This window comes from Magallana gigas, chromosome 6 (assembly GCF_963853765.1).
Source record: "Magallana gigas chromosome 6, xbMagGiga1.1, whole genome shotgun sequence".
NCBI lineage: Eukaryota > Metazoa > Mollusca > Bivalvia > Ostreida > Ostreidae > Magallana > Magallana gigas.
The window spans coordinates 8,867,632-8,887,581 of NC_088858.1; the positions used below are offsets into that span (position 1 = coordinate 8,867,632).

Here is a 19,950-nt window from a genome sequence, read left to right on the forward strand (position 1 = left end):
AAATATAATCTACTATAAATTCTTTAGAAGAGAAATCTTTCTTCTGTCGAAAATTAATGATTCTTTCAAGATAAGATGAAAACCTTTTTTATCATAAGAGTTTAATTTTTTATGCAGATTCTAAAAATTCTAAAAAAAAAAAAATGCAGCTCATATTGCTTTAAAATCCCTCAAAATGCTACACTATGATTGATTTTTTTTAATTCTCAAAATATTACTTATGAATAAACATTTTGAAAAATGAAGTATTAAGGGAAATATTTAATGTAAGTATTAACGAAATAGTTGTAATTTGTTTTAGTGGGACAAAAGGGAAGAAAATAATAGGCCTAGTGTAATTTCCTCTGACTGTTATACCAGTCTTTAATGTATGATCTTATTAGAAATATAATAAATGATATTTCAATACTAATTTATTTAGTTGATATTTAGAGTATAAGTCCAGTATTAAAGAGGCTGATAAATAAGTCTTTATTCTATTTGTGTAGAATATAGCATGCGCGGATCATGAATATTTTCAAGTTTAGAGTAGGGGGTCCGATCGAAGAACTATTTTATTTGCCATGGGGGGGGGGGGGGGGTCTCATGCCTAAATGAGTTTTCTATGGGGTTCACTCTTACCCCACTCTATATCCGGGCATGTACAATATATTCTTCAAGCATATAGAGAAAATATGATTCCAAAGTATGAATGGTATAAAAAGTCAAGACCAAAAAAAGGATTCCGGCGACAACCTGTTCAATGGCAAATGAATCCATAAGGAAAAAAGAGAGGGGAAAGTTCCCTTAGTTATAAATGACAGTGTCTACTTTGCCTTCTTCTTTCCATTTCCTTTATGACTCCTCGGTCTTGAACAAACCAAAACGATACATGCTTTCTCCGTGTAGACCCTTTATCTAGGGTTTACCAAGTACATGCATGTAGATTTCTAAGAAATTGACCTATGCATGCACTAACATCTCCGTTTTTTGGGGGTGTTTTTTGCATTTAACTTGTTGCTGGAAGCTAATATTTCTTCGTATTTTGTTTAAAGTTACATAGACGCCTGTTGATATATGACTCTGTTCTCTCATTTAATTGTTTAATGGTGTTTTTGGACCTTGCAAAAGGCTATTTACTTACTTGTTCACCTAGTTTTTGTAGATATGTCATGGCCGCTTCTGTATAACAAGTTACGTGAAAGCCTATGCTATCACACTTTCTAAAGTCATGTCCCTTTTCTGCTTCTCTCTTATTTTTACTGTAAATATGAAGCAAAATTAACTGTACTTCAAACGGCTCTGGTTCTCAATGCTTATAAAAACCGTACCTTCCATAAATATTAAGATAATTTCTAAAATCATTAAACAACGCTGTAAATTAAACCACTCTGTTTAAAATCAGCTCATCGTATTGGGTCAATATTACTTGCAGTAATATCAATTTTCTATGATAATGTGTCAATGAATGAGAGAAAAAAATTGTGCAAAAAGTTAGGGAAATTTTGAAAAACCAGAAACCCAGAAACAAGAGAAGGTTTGCCCCCCCCCCCCCCCCCCGCATTTTCACGCCACGGCGGGCGTTTGCGTGAACTTTCTATGTTATAACAAACAGAATGAAAATATATTTGAATTAAGAGGTCAGTCTTATCTATCTGTGACATATATATACAAATAAGTCGGGGTTCTTTCTCCTTCCGTTTCGCCAGATGCTTCACGGCGGATTATTTTTGCCAGAATTTGGCTTCCTTCCTGCCCAGATCGATACTATGGCCTCCCAATCCGGCAAGACTATAGATTTTGTGTCATTGTGCCTCTCGCCTACACACGCACTAATAGATTGTTGCCATTGTATAAGTAATTGTTCCTTGGGTAGAATAAAGGTTATATATAATTTACGTGTGGATTATGATGTAATGGGAATTATTTTGCCATAGACATACATACGCATCATGACCCTGCCTCGCATATGTCGGCCGTCTAGAGCTACCGGCGAAATGTTAATTAATTTCTTAAACACCTATAAATAATATAACCTCTGGTCACGGATGACTGGAACAGAAGTCACTCAAGTATATAAGTGGTAATCAGCATGTTTTATTAATCTACATTATTTCTCTCTCTCTCTCTCTCTCTCTCTCTCTCTCTCTCTCTCTCTCTCTCTCTCTCTCTCTCTCCACACACACTGCAAAGCTGTTTAATTTATTTTTTCTTCCCTTTTTTTTACTATCGTTAATTAGGTATGTTCTACCAAGTATTCTCAGCTCCTGTGAAAGATAACCTTTGGTGGCCTAATTGCGGCTTCTTTTACGACTGAAAAGATTACCGGTATATGAAATATACATTTTATACCCTATAATAATTATAGAGTCTACATAATCATCTGTATGTATAGGTATTTAACAGAGTGTAGTCCACCCTATCATCTATAATTACACGTATACCTTTAGTATGTCTATTAACCACAGTGAGATATACCTGCTTTGTTGAGATATAACCATTGATAACACAATCATTCAATTAATCCATCAATCAATCATAAATCAAACTAACTAACAACATATTCGTGTTTAATTTATAGAAAAAGAAACAGACAAGGATATAAAAATTCATGAAAAAATGGAATGCAGTGCATACAGTTTTGAATAACAAGGATGCAGTTTTAGTGGTCATCATAGGATAATAACCACTGTACAATAATGTACATTCACCTGAAGAAGGATGAAAATCCAGAAAGCGCTAGTGAATAGAAACTTTGGAACTGTTCATTTTCTTTTTCTTTTTTGATTATTTATACTGTGTGATATCACCTTTCACTCATTTTGTATTATATATATATATATATATATATATATATATATATATATATATATATATATATATATATATATATATATATATATATATATATATATATATATATACACAGTAAAACACGGTTATAGCGAACACGCTTATAATGAATTGACGCTTATGGCGAAGTAAATTTCAATCCCCAAGACTCAATGTCGTGTTGTAAACTTAACGGATATAACGAATTACGCTTATAACGAAGTTAAATTGGCCGTCCCTGGGACTTCGTTATAAGCGTGTTTTACTGTATATATATATATATATATATATATATATATATATATAAAAAAGGAAACGGACCCTTTCCGTTTTTTGATTGTCTAAGTACTTAAAGTGAACACAGTGCGTCAAAAACACGAACGTTTTATTTGATTGATATCATGGCATTCGAAAGAAAAGCAATAGACACATCTCATTTTTCTTAAATAAAACAATAAATATCGGCAATAAGAGTAACAATACACATTATGTAATGTGTTAAGATGACCAGAAACAAATAAAATATGTAATGTTATTCCTCTGGATAGCATAGCAATATGCCAACATATGTATAATATTACCTTTGATGATGTAACAAATGTTTAGTAACTATCGAAATAAGTCGTAATTTGCAGTTTAAAAAGTTCAATATTTTATAGGTTACAGAGAGTTCAATGAAGATATGACAATCCAAACATCCAATTACATAATGCAATTGTATTGTGTTACATTGAATACTCTAAAAACCTCTCTCCAAATTGCGCCAACATACCATGTGTATAATAATCCGGTATTGCAGAATGTTCCACACACTCTTTTAGTAAAAAAATTATTAAACCATAAAAATGTAGAAAATAATACAAGACACTCACAGATTTGCTTCAACAAAATTTAATACACTACTAGTAAATAGACGCATGTATTTTGACTGCTTTGGAAGCGCGTGTTTGATTGCATATCAGTTGCTTGGCGTAAATTTTCGGGCAAACAAAAAAGTGACCAACGACAAAGACATCAACAGAACTCCATAGAAGAATAAATGTGACAGGACAGGGTCCGTGTGGTCAGAATGCCCTGATTCCATGTCTATGATAACGGCACGGATCTGTGTTATCTGGGTCAAAGTACTCAAAATGTGGAAAATCTGATGACCTTGACCCAAAATATCACATTTACCCGGAAACAACTTTTCAGGAAGATGGCTCCCAAAAAAGAATGCTTGTGAACCAAATAATAGAATACAGACTGTGATATGGTGAAGTGATGACAGGGAACAGGACTTTTGCATATAACATGTGATATATCTATCAAATAGTGGGGCAATAAGCCAAATTGAAAGAATCAAAACAGAACCAATTTGCAATAGCTTTCTTGATATATTAAAAGGGTTTTCTCCATAGAGACATTTTGCAAGACATAGAACTATGTAGGAAAACCAACAAGCAACAACTAAAGTTGGTAGATAGTGTTGCGACCAAGCTTCGTAAAACGCTTTCGTTGAGCAGGCATACATTGAAAGAACACCTGAGCCGTAGGAATAAAATGTAACCCCAATGTAGTCCAGCAGAAACATCGTATAGTGCACGTTGGCGGACTTGGAATGGAAAAGGTGCGCCACAGTGCTAAGTAAGCTGGTGATGATTGCGCATGTACCAAACGTCATCACGGGCCATAAGTGCTTGTTGGTCGTGGACCCGTAAGTGTCGGAAAGATTCAGAAGAACAAGGAATATCGTGATAATGCCCACAAGGTGACTCCAAATGTTAAATGTTTCGTTGTGAATGCGAAACAGACTAAGGAGGTAGTAGTTCCAGGACCTGTTCACCGGGCGGTAGCCTGTAAAGATGGCGGGTTCCCGGAGCACCTTTGGAACTTTCGTAAAATGCAGGGTGTCTGAAGGGCCCCGCCATTTGTCTCTCAAGCAATTTTGCAGTTCCGCGAGTACGTTCATTTCAGAAATGGCTAACACTGCAAAAATGCAAGAAAATGAAAATCACCTATGTATATTTGATCATGATATCGAAGGTCAGTTATTGCATGTAGAACACTCAATTACACTTTGGACAAGTGAGCATTTATGCATAGTGCAATAATCATAAATTGTAATATACTGAAAATGGTGCGTGTAAAAACAATCCTATTCAAAAGTATAAAGCCGTTGCATTGAATTAATCGAATATACATTCAAATATAGATCTATACCTTTCATAGCGTTACTACTGCCGTCAGAGTTCCATAATTCTGCTGTCACGGTATCAATATTGTATCGTAAATAATACACATTAATTCCTCCTGTGATCCAGTAGCCTCTTAGTAAACCATGAAGCTACAAATCGATAGAAGAAGCTCCATCTGCGCCCCATCCACCGCCGAAAGTGTCTTCTTCAACTCGTGTCAATGGAAACCATGTCACAACAGACTTTATTTTTTGCGTAGGATTAGTCGATGGAAGGTGTTCACTGCTCCCCTTTTTCGCCTTATATATGCTGTAGTTTGTACCTCCGCTGGCTGTACATACTGCAGAAATAAGAAAGACCACGTGTAAAGCGAAATCAATAAACTCCAATGCACACCTCCCTCACGGATTCGCTACAAAGCGCCATTGCTAAGACTCGGTGGCGAGTTCAATATAGGGGCATGGCATTTATCACTTGTATTATGTGTTCAATATAACTATTGTAAAATAACCTTTAAAAAAACATGCACAATTGTTATTAAGGTTTGAACATGATGGCAATTCTTCAAACTGAAGCCAATACCTAGTTGCTACGCGCAAGATGCATTTATCTTTATATTTTTAGGAGTCCCTTGGGAGCAACAAAATCTGCTTTTCTTGGCATATTGTACATAATTCAAACCTTGTTATTTTATTCAACCGCTGTATCAAGTCTACCATTTTTTTCAATGTATAAAAATGGATAATCAATTGTAACTCATATATTTACTGTAGCTTGAAGATTCTTTGTCGAAAATAACGAAAGTTCAAACCAACTCGATAAATCCTTTTTAGAATAGCTATCAATATTTTACAAAGTGCGTCATTTTGATTTATTATGGATGTTTTCCATTATTAAACTTTTCATTTTAGATCTACAGTGAAGGTATAATTGGGGAAAAAGTGTTTCAATCTCAAAAGTTAGCTAAAACAAGGAAGACATATCGATGACATCTGATGAATCGAACATAACTCCAACAGCTGACAGTTCTCAATTCTAGTGTGTGACCAGCTTGTGATTTTAATTCTAATATACCACAGACCTATGTGAAAGTCCATAATTGACTTTTTCTATGCTATCGTGGAACGCATTGTCTGCCTGCTTTCTTATATCTCTGTTTCCAGTCCACTTGTTTCTATATAGCCGCAGTATTCATGCATGCATTATATCACAAAGTTAAATGTGTATATTTTGCACATATATTTCATTGTATTGATAAAATTTCAATCATTTTGCATATGGTTGTTTGTAATGTAAACCTGCATTAATGTACATGCATCTAATCTTTACCGAGATTTCAATAAAACAATATGATACTTTAGTTTAATTTCCATTTTATTGCTTTTTATTTTTGATATGGAGATTATCGGAGTTTGATATAGTAACGTTTACCTTATTTCTACGATGATAACGTCGACGGGCGTGGCACCATATGTACCATGATGTATTGATAATACAAGTGAATGATCTTATTTTGCTTTAAAAAGAGATTGTTGATATATGTAAAACCCTGTACTTGATAAGAATAAGGTTCACTTCATCAGTTTCTTACACGGCATGCAGTATATAATAAAAGACCAACTGTAAACCAAATTTTTCAATTGTTTTTGTATTAATGTTGATATTTATCTACATCACATTGGAACGAGTTTCAAAATTAATACTTCACCAGATAATAGACATTTCGAATTCAAATGGAGTATCCATTTATGAAATACTACGCAAGATAGAGACCCTTCCAAATATCCGTTTGGTTAGCAGCTCGTAATGTAGGGCAAGGGGGTAATAAGAGTTATAGCAATGAAACTGCATCATTATCTTCTACACTGTGCATCATATTCATGATAAGTAGGGAAGAAACTGTCCAACCCTTGACTCAGGGTTAATGATTAAGGGAGCACCTGCCTCTCATTATGACGTCACAGGAGGTGCCATAGACCTTGATAACAAACTGCTTATAATTCATTAATTATACATAATTCTTCTCTCAAAACTTGTGTTTTCTTTCTCGTTGTACCGAGCCCGATTGGAAGGCATAACACTGTTCTTACCCATACCAGCCTTCGAAAAATCCATTTTAAAAGACAGGTCTACGTATCTTGTTCTACCTAATTTAATCGTATGATGATTACATAAATAAATCGTTTTATTATATAACTGATGACACAAATAGATATTTTTTTTACCTATGCCGGGTATATATTTATATATACATAAGGTTTATGGATAAATATCACAGATAATTACTTACACGACTTGTTAGGTTTGATGGTCTGTCGTTTTCAAGATAGCTTTGATCACTTGGAAATGCTGAAACCGATTTTGAAATATATAACCATCACAATCTATTAAAGCTTTTCTTAATCTTTACTAACATTCACAAATAATAAAAACCCTCTTCATCTAGATGTATTTTCGTTTCATGGCAAAATGCGATCATGAGTACTAATCCTATTACTTTTATACTAATATGCAGATGAGAAATCACAAATATCTTATATCCTTCAGCTTGAACCACGATTCGACACAGGAAAGGATTTGAATGCACTATTGCCTACTATGAACTTCCTGATGATAAATATAATTCACTTATTGACTTATTTTCTATAGTAATTTCCCTCTTCACACAATTGTGTTTCTTGAATTTAAGCGTGTCAGCATAAAAGTTGTAGATGCAAAAGAGAAATTGTTGATTATTTTATCATTGTAATTAATAAAACATAACCTATAAAAAATAATAAATGTAGAAATAACCCTACTTACCATTTATACATGCAAGCATAGATTGGAATTTCAAAGTGGAGCGCGATTAGTCAAAAACAAGTGAACAATATCATCGATGTTTGACAGGTGAAACTCGATATTGCATCGTTAGCAACATTAATAATTAATAATTTTAAACTATAAACCGGGATAATTTATCACAAGCCTTCCTACTCCGTATTAATAGTCTGAATTTCAGGAATTCGAAATATCGGTACAACAGTTTCCTTATTTATGCATCTGAAAGTTATTACGGAAGATTCTAATTGGTTTTTTTATAATAAACAGGATGTACAAGTACAGTTGACAATTTCAGTCGTCACAAATAATGGCAGACTGTTTTTCTGTAATGTTATCTGTTAATGAAGACGGTATATTAAAGATGATGTGATATGCCTTTCCAAAACGATTTTTCAACGCAAGTCCTTATATACTATAAGCGTTTATGATTTATATTTAACCCCCTTATAATACACTACTATAATATAGCATTGTAATACACTTTTCATTCAAAGCACAGTTTTCTAATACTGTGGAATCATTTAAATTCGGGGGGGGGGGGGGGGGGGGAATTTTCGTGGATTGTGGGTTTTTTGCTTATTCGTGGAGATGTAATTTCGTGGATGTGTAGATTTTTAGTTTAAGTAAAAAAACTAACTCTTTCAAAATTGTTTTCGTTGAGAATGTAAATTCGTGGGAGAGGGCTACACACGAATACCACGAAAATTGAGCCACAACGAGTTCTAATGATTCCACAGTATTTGAATTGTAATTTAATTCATCTTTTTAAAAATTCTTAGAAGCAAAATTGAAGTTACCTTCAGTGCATAGACCTTTTTTCAAACAGCTTCTATCGTCAAATGCGCTTTCTTGGCGCGTAACGGTTGTTATGACGTCATTAATAATTTATAGCAATAACGACGTAAGTAATATACCCAAACAAACCTAAGCACTAACAATATCCTGTTTCAAGTGAAAGCAATTACTTAAAGAGACAGTACAGCTGAAAACACATGTGTGAATAACTTCAGATTTACCCATTGTATCGTTAGGAAATATGAAATAACGTTGATTGTTATAGTTGAAATACATAAAAATCCCTTTCACATAACGTTACCTAATTAACGTAATTATGAGCTTCCGGAAATTCAAGAGTCGTACAAACCAGAATAACCTTATATCGTTTATTTGTACCACGTGGACTTTGATTGACAGTAATTGACACGTGCTAAAAACTATAAGATCTTCATCCGACTACGGTCATCATGGTATACGATGTTAAAGGGACTCTCTAAACGGAACACATCATCACTTTCTCGAGAATTTATTAATGGTTTACCAATATTGGTTCATTTTAAAATGAACAGACATAAATATGTCAAATAACCCACCAAGAGGCCTCATTTAGGTTGTAGCAACTCATATGATAAACACGCAGAATACATGCTTACAAAATAATAATTATGGTTATTTTACAAACTTTGAATTAATACCTGGGAGAAGAAGAAAAGACATATTTCTATCAACAAAGAATCTTCGCGAGCCCTGCATGTGTTTGTTTACAGTAAATACTCATGCGCAAGAGTATATAAGGCTGAACCGTTAACACGTTATTATGTATAGGTTATACGTAATTATTGATTTTAATGAAATAATTAGACTTATTTCATGGAGAACTTTGTAATTTTCTGAAGTATATACACAATCGCAACTTCTTGGGCCTTTCCGGCAGGCTCGGAAAAACACCTCGAATGTATTAACATTACCGGATGTTAGAATATTATACAAAATGGAGTCGGTTCCCAATAAAATAAGTATCGGCTAGACAGTCTTGTATGTCGCTTCTGTGTTATATTTTAGGGTATATCATTTACTTTAATGAAGTATAACTCACATATCAACAGATATTAAAATGTGTTGTATTTATATCAAGTTTTATAAAAAGGGGAAATTCATTCGAGGTGTTTTTCCGAGCGTGCCGGAAAGGCCCAAGAAGTTGCAATTGAGTTTATACATTCATGGGTGGTACAAAAATACCGAACCCAATCGGAGAATTTTTTCAGGTCGGTTTTTTGATAAGATGTGCCGTATTGTCTTTTTAAACATTGAATCGTTATCTTTTGAAGGATACAGTCTCATAACTGCAGAGGTGTATGCATACAAATTTTCATAACGCGCTATGATAATTTGTATGCACACACCGCTGCAGTTATTAGATCTGGAGATGACCTTGAAACCTTAAAACATGATTTGAACAACCTATTTGACTGGAGTGTTGAATGAATGCTACGATTCCACCCAGACAAATGTAAGGTGCTGAATATTCACAACAAGTGGAAAGAAAGTGACAGCTATAGATACACCATGGAGAAGTATGATGAAACTACAGCAATTTTAGAAGGTGTGGACTTAGAAAAGGACATTGGGGTCAACATTCAACAGTCACTTATTGTTCAACAAGCATATCCAACACAGATCAATTGGGCAAATTAAAGAGTTGGCATTATTCGACGAACATTAGATAGTAGTAGGTAGATCATCAAACAAAAAGACATTCCTGTTAAAGATTAGAATGGTGCGACTTTTACAAAGTAACATCGACATCGTAGATATACAGAAGCGGAAGTCGTCTCAACAAAACACATCTTTGAATTAGAAAAACTGGCAGAATTGACAACATACCTTCAGGTGCTTTAAAGGTCATGGGCAGTGTCTCCGTTTCCTGTCTTCGCCATTTTCTAAACAGAATATATGGAATGCATACCAGAAAACCGACAGAAAGCTCTCTTGTAAAGATACCAAATAGGAGAGACAGTTGTGTAACAATTGGAGAAATAATGGATTGCTATTAATACCCAGTAGTGTTTTGCAACAACATACTTTTGAGAATAAAGAAGAAAGATGACAAAAAGATACGAGACAAACAAGCAAGTTTCAGGCAAGAGCGTTCATGTGTTGACCAGATGCCTTTCTTAAGAATAAGTATCGAACAGACTTCTGAGTGACATTCATCACTATACCTTTTATAGAGCTTCCTACGGTATTTGATATTGTGGACAAGTTCTTTCAAAATCCTTGGACACAATGGAATTCTGCGCAAAGAAATTGGGCGCACAAGATTGTAAGTTTGCAGAAATAAGCGACACGAAACAATTGGGATTTAATTAAATGTCTATAGATACCGTCAAAATGCAATGTACAGGTTTGAACAAAAATTAATGACTCAAATTATATTATGTTGAGAGTTGAAGTATGTGTCTATTCCGGCTTTAAAAAACCTCACTGTCCTAAAAAGGGCAATGAGGGGTGACTGATAAATAGCTATATAGGAAATGTTACTGCATACATTTTTGAATTCAGTTATATTGTATATCTTAATAAACTAGTAATACGATTCCTGCCGAGTCTACATCTTAAGTGCCCACTTTCTTTATTTTAACAATGCAGCAACTATATGACAGATTTACATCCCAGTATTCCATGAAGGATCCTGGACAGAACCCTTCTCGGTAACAACTGGGGTAAGGTAAAGTTACCTACTTTCTATTCTTCTATCATTCTTGTAATAGACTGGCTCTGCAGAACATCCAACAGCATCCCAAAGGGTATACAATGGACATTGATATTACGTCCAGAAGATCTTGACTTCGCCAATGATCTTAACAGTTTCATCGTTTTCAAGAGTCACAAAATCATGATACCAACATGGAAACAACCTTCAAGTGCACTGGCCTCTGAATCACTGTTCAAAAGACAAAAATGTTGAGAATCAACCAAACTGACAACATCAAGATCAGCAACACCGAGGTAAATGACATAAACGATTTCATCAACTAAGGAATAACTGTCAGTACATCAGGGGCACATATAAAGACACCACGACAAGGAATACTGCAATATAAAAACAGTGTGGAGAAGCAGACTTCACCGTCACCAACTTTTCTCAAGTCAATACTCAGCCTCAGGTCCAAGTTTTGACCTCAAATTCATGCACTGTTTCTTTCAGGATTTAAGTTGAGTACTAAGTTGAGCGACTCTAAAATGTTGGTGACGGCGGGGCCAGGACATTTAGAACAAGCATCTGTTTAGAATATTTAACTTTGTATGGATCTAAAATCTAGAGCGTAAATCATCTTTTATAAACTCAGTCCAGGTTTTTGTAAACAAGAAACATCATTAGGATAAGGTTGTAGGATACCATCAGCAACGTAGACATGTCAAGGACGACAAAACAACCGCCAATAGAAGGAACAATCAGAAAAAGCAAATGGAACTGGATATGGCTTACTCTAGGGCAATCAAAAAAGTAAGCTCCTTAATGAAACGACAACTAAAGCGTGGAAGACTTAAGAGTCCCTCTATAGTAGAGATTAAAGAAAATTTGCCAAACCTTGGTAGAGGCTAAATCCATCTCACAAGTGGCCTTATGCCCTTCTCCTAGTAGGCAGTGGAATAAGCCAAGTAAGTTAGTTTAAGCAAAGTTCTTAACACACCGTATAAACATGCTGGCTTTTAAAAAAAATATTTTATTAAAATCATGGTCCTTAACATTCATTTTATATTTTTTAATATTTTAAGAAGAGCTTTTAATCAGGCAAGTAATTTTAAGGTCTGTTATGATTAGCATCACAAACATCTGTAAATGTATAGTACTTAAGGAATGAATTCAATATTTATTTGTTTTATACGATATAAAATGGTTTGGGGCAGTTTACACTTTATAAACCGCGAAGCGGTTTATTAAAAAGCGTTTACTGTTTCAAACCATTTTATATCGTATAAAACTAATAAATATTGAATTCATTGCTTATAATCTAATTTTTTTTTACTCTTCATTGTAGATAAAAACGGTCATTTAACCTTTAAAATGACGTAAAAATGTACAAAATTCAAACGTAACGACAGGCGTATTGATACGTTTTTGACGTTAGTCTTACTATGACGTAGGCAACATTCTTTATACGATATAAAATAATTTTTTAACCAATCAGAAAGCGCGTAACATCCAAAATTAAATTATTTAGTATTGCAATTCCTAACAATGACTATCGCATTTAACAATCCAACGAAAGGAGTTTGAAATTGAAGGTTTTTCCGTAGGAAATTAAGATTTCTTACTGGATTTTAAATTCCTACAGAAAGTTCTTTTATTTCGGTAGAAAATTCTAAAAAGCTTAATTGGAAATCTTTCCTTTGGGAAAAATTGTTCTCTTTAGGAGGTCAATATCTCACCTGACAGGTGGTTATAAACTCCTTATGTAATGGTCTATCATATGACATATATGAATTCTTCGATAAAAACAGCATAGACGGGTGCAAAAAGCCACCTTAGCACTGGCATGAATATCTAGAATTATTATTTTTACCATGTTCCGTAAATTAGCATCTATCATATCATTGCAAGCTATCATACAAATGTATAAAAAATTCTTAAATAAGTATACAAATTACTGTAATTATACACAATTTTGTTTCTGTAAAATATTATTGCCATTTAAGGAATGAGTCTTCTCGTTATCAAACATACTTATTATAATAAGAAATTCATAAAATTTTGGCACAGTCTAACATATCGTATTACCAAGTGATTCTTTCAGTTAAATCAAAATTTAATTAAATCAGTTTGCCCTTTTTGTTTTGCATAAATGTCAGGTCAAGGTCACTACCATTTTTGAAATCATCAACTTAGGGATGATAAAAATAAATGTAGCTTTTTGCAATTATGTAGACATTTTTTTTAAGATTTGAAATTCTTAATTCTTAATTGAAATGATAGAATATCAGAATGTCTATCAGCGTATACTACTGAATTGGAATAACTATCTATACTAAAATTGATATTGCTTAGCCCGCATTTCCTCTAATTTTCTTAAATTTTGAATATTTTTTTTTATGCTTCCAATATTAAAATATTTCTGATTTTTACGTATTAGAAAGACTTTATATAAAGATATAAATTGACAGAAGAGCTAATATATTAACCATTTAATAAGAGAGAAAAACTGATTTTAGTGATATTTTACACAAATCAATGTATGGAATGGGCGCCTTAAAAATCTTATAAAAATGTAATTTGATAGGCAAATATATTATATTTGATAGGCAACATATTCTGAAACCCAAGTATCATATCATTAGTTCACGTTAGTAAAAAAAATCAATCATTAATGTTATTGTTTTTAAATTGTTTAAACAGACTCATTAATCTGCAGCAATTCTGAATTGCGAAACATGTGATATTTTCCTACGCCAATATTCCGCCAAAAATATAGCCCTTGTTAGATTCTAAACATTGATTACTTTTTCTATGAAAAGAAAATTAACAATTTTCAAAACTCAGTAGTTTTAGAGTACTGTTACTTTAGACACCTCATTTTCAGCGCAGACTAAACTTCTAAATAGTTGGTTTATTACGGTATATTCATGTTCTGAACAACATTTTGATATTTCTATCGACATATTTTGGCTTATTTAGCTTATGTTTCATAGAAGTCTAGAAAAAAATTGACTCGAATTATTGCCTAAAATTAGCTTATTTCATGTCACATTTCAATTTTTTGAGATGTGACCCCTTCTTTTTTCTAACTTTTATATGAGACATTAAATGTATGTCTTTTTGTATGTAAGGTTTTGGAAAAAAAATATTTTTTATTTTTTTATTTGAGTTATAATTTGAATAATCCAAAATGTTGTAACAATCTTTACATTTGCTGTTATATTTATTATGTACTGGCATTTGAAACCATCAGTAAAGCAATGTTTATTAAACTCTGATTTGGATATTACTTTTATAGTCACAACATGTGTTTATCATTCTGTATTGAAATCATGACTAAATAATACTTCAAACTATAAATATTTGTTTGATTCCTTCAATTAATCAATTTCATGCCAAATTTAAACTTAATTTCAGGAAAATTATCATTTCTGATTGGGGCCCCATATTTTCTTAATTTTTTTTTTATATTTTTCAGATTTTTAAATCTTTAAAATAAGTCTGTAGTTGCGCAGTTTGACAGCTGTTCTAAGTGATTAAAAAGGCATCACCCTGTTATTGTATGCATACATTTCAAACAAAATGACATGAATTATTTCATTTATATTGCTTTTATAACTTTTGGCAACAGTTTTGGTTAGTTTTGGACAGAAAGTGATTCAAACAAGCCAGCTCAAGAAATGTTTACATTCTTTTCCTCAAATGTACAAGATGGCCGCACATCCCCCTTATTAGTACATGTATTTCCATTTTTGGAGTTTTGAGCATGTAGAGCAAAATGAAGAATGCCAACATGTCTACAGCACATGTACATGTATACCTTTTAAACATCATGCATTACACTGTGTCATGAGGTAAAATACAGTTAATTCAAGTTCCTCACGTGATCGGGTAGATGTAAGTAGCGTGATGACCTGTCTCACCTTTCCTCATTTAGTGTATGATTCTCTGATGATTGAAGATGGAAACAGTTTAAGATAACTATGTCAATTTAAATAGTAAAATAGGTTAGTTTATATAGTTAAATTAGCTTTGTAATTCTTAGCAAATTTCTGCGGCATAAATTTATGCGCAAAAATCAAAAACAAAAAATTTTGAAATATTTTTCTGAAAGTTTTCATTTAAAGAAACCCTTAAAGCACTAAAAAATGAAGCAACTTCCTTGGCATCAAAACGCAATTTACACCTAAGGTAAAAAACAAACCCGTACATTTGCACTGAGCTTATCTTGCATATAATAACGTTTAAGTGAAATCTGTGGATGGCTCGTTGGTCTTCCATGGAAAGCGAGATAATTCTTTCGTTATAGTCATTATGCTTTAAAAAAAGCAATATTATGAGAAGTTTGTAATACATTTTTAAAAATATTAGAAAAATTGTTTTCAAAATAAAAATATTAAATCTTCTAGAAACTTAATGATACATTAAGTTCTAGAGCTCTGCATAATCAATCACAAATACTTTAAATCAAATTCACCAGAGCTTGCAGATCCTGTTGTTAAATTCGTTGTACAAAACATTCATGCCACCCAAAACGCACTACGTTTATTGGTGAATAAAAATAATTGTATGAAATGGAAAGCAGTGATACAATCTTTTCCAATAGGTTACTTTTGGACTTGTATATGCCGATGATTGACGCTTAGGGGTCAGGCATTATCCGGGGAAAGCCGGGTAATAGATCAATAGATATTCTATCATTGTAAAAAATGAAATAACAAAACGTTAATTAGACCTCGACTTATCGGGCAAATGTTATGCGCTTTTTATCTGGGATCATCTTCTATCTTTCGGGTAATAAATATAAAACGCTGGTGGTCGACCCAAGTCATCTTTAATCAAAATCCAATTTACGAATCAAGCTAAAGACTATCATCCTCATCGCTTGGTTAATCAAAGCCTGCTTCTTGTCTCGTGAAAGTACTAGTCGTCTGTTTGCCTGTCACACGTGATCACACTGGGAGATTTGGAACTTCGACGCCATTCAAATGACAGGCTTGTTAGCAAACAGTATTGATGTAGAGTACTATGATTAACATGTTTGTAAAAAAAGTTAAACCTGACAGGTACCTTATTACTCATTTTCTTTTAATAAGCAGCAACAACATTTTTGTAGCGTAGTTACATAAATTAAGCATAAACATAGTTAACAACGTTGTCATAAAAACATAGGCAACATCGTTAAGATAAAAAATATCCCATTCAATGATTGTTTATACTACTGACGGCAAGTTAACGTTAACGTTAGATCTCTATGTACCTTGCACGACATTTTAACAGCTTTTAGAAATGTATCAAATTGAGAAATATGAATTGTATTAACTGGTTCATCATGTGATCAAATCCTGAGAAGATATGATCACGTACCAGTCAACTGCATTGCCCAGTTAATTTTTTAACCTTGGTATGTACATGTAGTATTACTTGTGTTCACATTAAAGATTTTTCGAAATAAATTGGATATTAACAGTCTATTCCCGGGGTGCTGTTGTTTTGTCTTTTTGTTTTTAACATTTACAGCCAATAAGTCGTGAAGCGGTATTATGTGTTCATTAAATCAATTCAAAATCTTTGACCTATCTTAAAATTATACTTGTGTATGAAATATGATTTCATACGAGAGCTGCGTTATAGTGGAAAGCATGCAGAGACAAAACTTTTGTTGGATATCGGTTTGAGGAATTTCGGAATAAATAGGTAAGGGGACATAAGTAAACATTCTAGGGATTATTTAGTTAATACAAGTGTTTCCTTTCATTTGTAAGGAATAACGAGGTAGACATTCATTTTCAAGTCAAGCTGATTTGAAAGACGTTAGAAGTCGTACTTTTTCAGAAAGATTTCTGAACGATGAAGAGACTACGTAAGCACGGGAAACTTGAGCCCACATAAAACAAGTAATCAAAGAAGCACGTGTATATGTATATGGTTCGGTAAATGACAATTGGATATGTGTACTTTTATAAACTTAAGGGTTTAGATAAAATATTTGAATAGGAATGTTTATTTACAATACACATGACTGAAAAGAACTCATTTGCTCCAACAATTGTGTATAAAACTTGCCAATTATAAATCGCATATATTCAAAATCAATTTAGCTGCATAATCATAGAAGTATTTTAGTTCGTTGATTAACATTGCACTCGTATTACTATTCCTGAAACAGCCTTTTACGCAATTTCTCGAATGTCTCCCACAAAATGTGTTGTACTCATTCCAATAACATCCATTGAGGTACATGTACATGTATATAATGCCATTTAAAAATTGAATCGAATTTAAAATTTACAAATTTGTCTTTTCCTTAAACTTTGAATTAATACATATGAAATCTGACTAAAGGGTATTTTCAGGACATTGACGAAAAACAAAAAAGATTTGCCTAGTCAAAAAAAAGTAATTTTTTTATTCATCAAATTTATTGCTTGAACTTTTCCAAACTAAATTCATTTATTTTAAATTTCATCAAATCTACTTGTCACAAGTTGGATTCTGCATCTGCCCGCTAATTACCGTAGATTGCCGGTAACATGATTACCTAAAAGCTTTTTTCTCCCAGAATCCACAGATTTTCCTAATTGGATTTTGGAGTTCATAGTGATAAAGATTATTTCCATAATAAAGTATCCAATGTCCTGCTAATCTCACAGTCTAAGTCATATCATAATGGTATAACCCGGCATAACGCGCAACGAGTAATTCACAGCGGGAATAAAACTCACTGTCATTATTTTATAACATTGTTGATTTAACGAGAGGGAAAATGACTGTATTCTGTTTCTATCTAGAGCGTTTTCTTTGTTTCTGCACATTTACATATCACGTTACGGACAAGCCATGTGTCAGGAAATACAATATAATTATCAGAATTATGATACAAAGGCTTCAAATGTTGATAAATTATTCTGTCTTTTGATACGAGATCTATTAGAAATTCATGTTGTTATTCGATAGATATTTTATACCCACATTTAAAAATAGAAAAATAAACGACAGAAAAGCTGCAACTAAAAGATTTCCTTATCATAACAAAGGGAAATAAATCGTGTTGCGTTGACTTTCCGCTAGTTGCATTGTTACAACGCACTTTGAAATTTTTTTTCAAAGTGCGTTAATTTTGGGACCAAGTCAACGACTTTGAAAAAAAAAATTCAAAGTGCGTTTATATCGTCGATATTAACGCACTTTGAAAAAATTTGTTCAGGGTTTAGTCGAAATAATATATAATTTTAGATACAATAAATAATTGTTTTAACTTTGTGTAGCTTAGTGGGATATATATTAAAAAGAACCTACTACATTCTCAGCTAACGTGATAAACAGTTTCTCGATTAGAAATTTTCCCCTTTTCTCATAAGCTTACGTTGTTTGACAATTTACAGATAGAGCAACTCGGGAGATTTGAATTATCCAAATATGATGTAAACTTCATCGCTTAGCAACTGTATTTTCCTTTTTTGTGTATGCAATTTAATGTTTGTCAATCTACATGTATTTTTTATAATGAAGTTATTTATTTGATTAGAATTTGAAAAGAGAGTTTATGTTAAAACAGCTATAGATTTTTTATTCTTAACATACCGTTGGTGAAATTATCGTTTGAGCAGCTCGTTTCTTTTTTTCAATATCACTGTACTTAATTAACAACAAAGCGTATTTCCTTTTCTGATTTTATACATTTACTCTAAGTTGCTGAATATCATTTATGTTTTGGAAAGAAAAAAGAGGGGTAGGGGTCCTTTTTCCTGTAATCAATGAAATGAAGTACATATGTACTGGTAATTGACCTGTACCTTTGGTTAACCCCCACCCCCACTCCTAGACCCGTTTTTAAAGGCGGTCAATTAGATTCATAGGTGTTAACAAATCATCATACTATCAACAAATTAGGAATTTAATTCCAGAATTTGTGATTTATACATACTTTTTTTTTAAAGTGCGTTAAGTGTCTCGATACTGAAAATGTTGATGAACATGTACCTTCATAACACACTTTGAAAAATTATTTCAAAGTGGGTTAACCTTGTCCAAAATTTAACGCACTCTGAAAAAAAAAATCGAAGTGCGTTGATTTTGTCCAAAATTTAACGCACTTTGAAAATTGTTTTCAAAGTGCTTAATTTTTTTCAAAGTGCGTTGCAATAATGCATGTTGAAAATTGAACTTATTGTATTAACTTCGGAACAACAAAATGAATTCTAGATAGTAGGTAGTGCACACACAAAATATTTTTTTCTGATTCATTAGATTTTATTTATTGCTTGATAGATAGTTCGTATATAAAACGTTTATTCGTAAGCCTAATTAATATGTATTTATTTCTCACTTTCCTAATGATACTAGAATACTGACGGAGGGAAATATTTCTTATTTGTAGTGCTTAAAAGAATATTTTATTTGGATCGCTGAACGAGGAACAACTTACAATGTATAAAACATTCCAAACTTAACAATATGATGAAAATTATATTAAATGTTCATTTTATCGATACCTTATTTCACAACATTCCTTAAAAAGCCATACCTACCAATTTTCAAAAATGTATTTCTAAAATCAGATTGTCATCTCATACCCTTGCTGTTGAGACTGGTCGATTGAATAGAACAACCAGAAATCAGAGAACATGTATATATTGTAATGTAAATTGTGTCGAAAATAAA

General features: G+C 32.7%; 1 protein-coding gene and 1 long non-coding RNA gene across 5 annotated transcripts; one reads left to right on the forward strand and one right to left on the reverse strand.

Annotated features, from left to right (window-relative positions):
* Window positions 1-1,744: 1,744 nt before the first annotated feature.
* LOC136276015 (uncharacterized) lies at window positions 1,745-2,307 on the forward strand. The gene is made up of 2 exons (XR_010714505.1): window positions 1,745-2,062; window positions 2,220-2,307. It is a non-coding gene; the product is annotated as an uncharacterized lncRNA (long non-coding RNA).
* Window positions 2,308-3,769: 1,462 nt separating this feature from the next.
* Window positions 3,770-10,926, reverse strand: LOC105341350 (membrane progestin receptor beta). Of its 4 annotated transcripts, XM_011447857.4 has the most exons (5): window positions 10,811-10,926; window positions 10,473-10,528; window positions 7,279-7,337; window positions 5,014-5,328; window positions 3,770-4,779 (listed from the first exon to the last, which is right to left on the reverse strand). In XM_011447857.4, exons 4-5 carry the CDS (start codon window positions 5,018-5,020, stop codon window positions 3,770-3,772), a joined length of 1,017 nt encoding a protein of 338 aa, XP_011446159.1. In that variant the 5' UTR covers window positions 5,021-5,328; window positions 7,279-7,337; window positions 10,473-10,528; window positions 10,811-10,926. The 4 variants fall into 4 exon arrangements, with proteins under 4 accessions (XP_011446159.1, XP_065942722.1, XP_011446167.1 ...); XM_066086650.1 differs by lacking the exons at window positions 10,473-10,528; window positions 10,811-10,926 and adding an exon at window positions 8,609-8,708; XM_011447865.4 differs by lacking the exons at window positions 10,473-10,528; window positions 10,811-10,926 and adding an exon at window positions 7,791-7,947.
* Window positions 10,927-19,950: the final 9,024 nt, after the last annotated feature.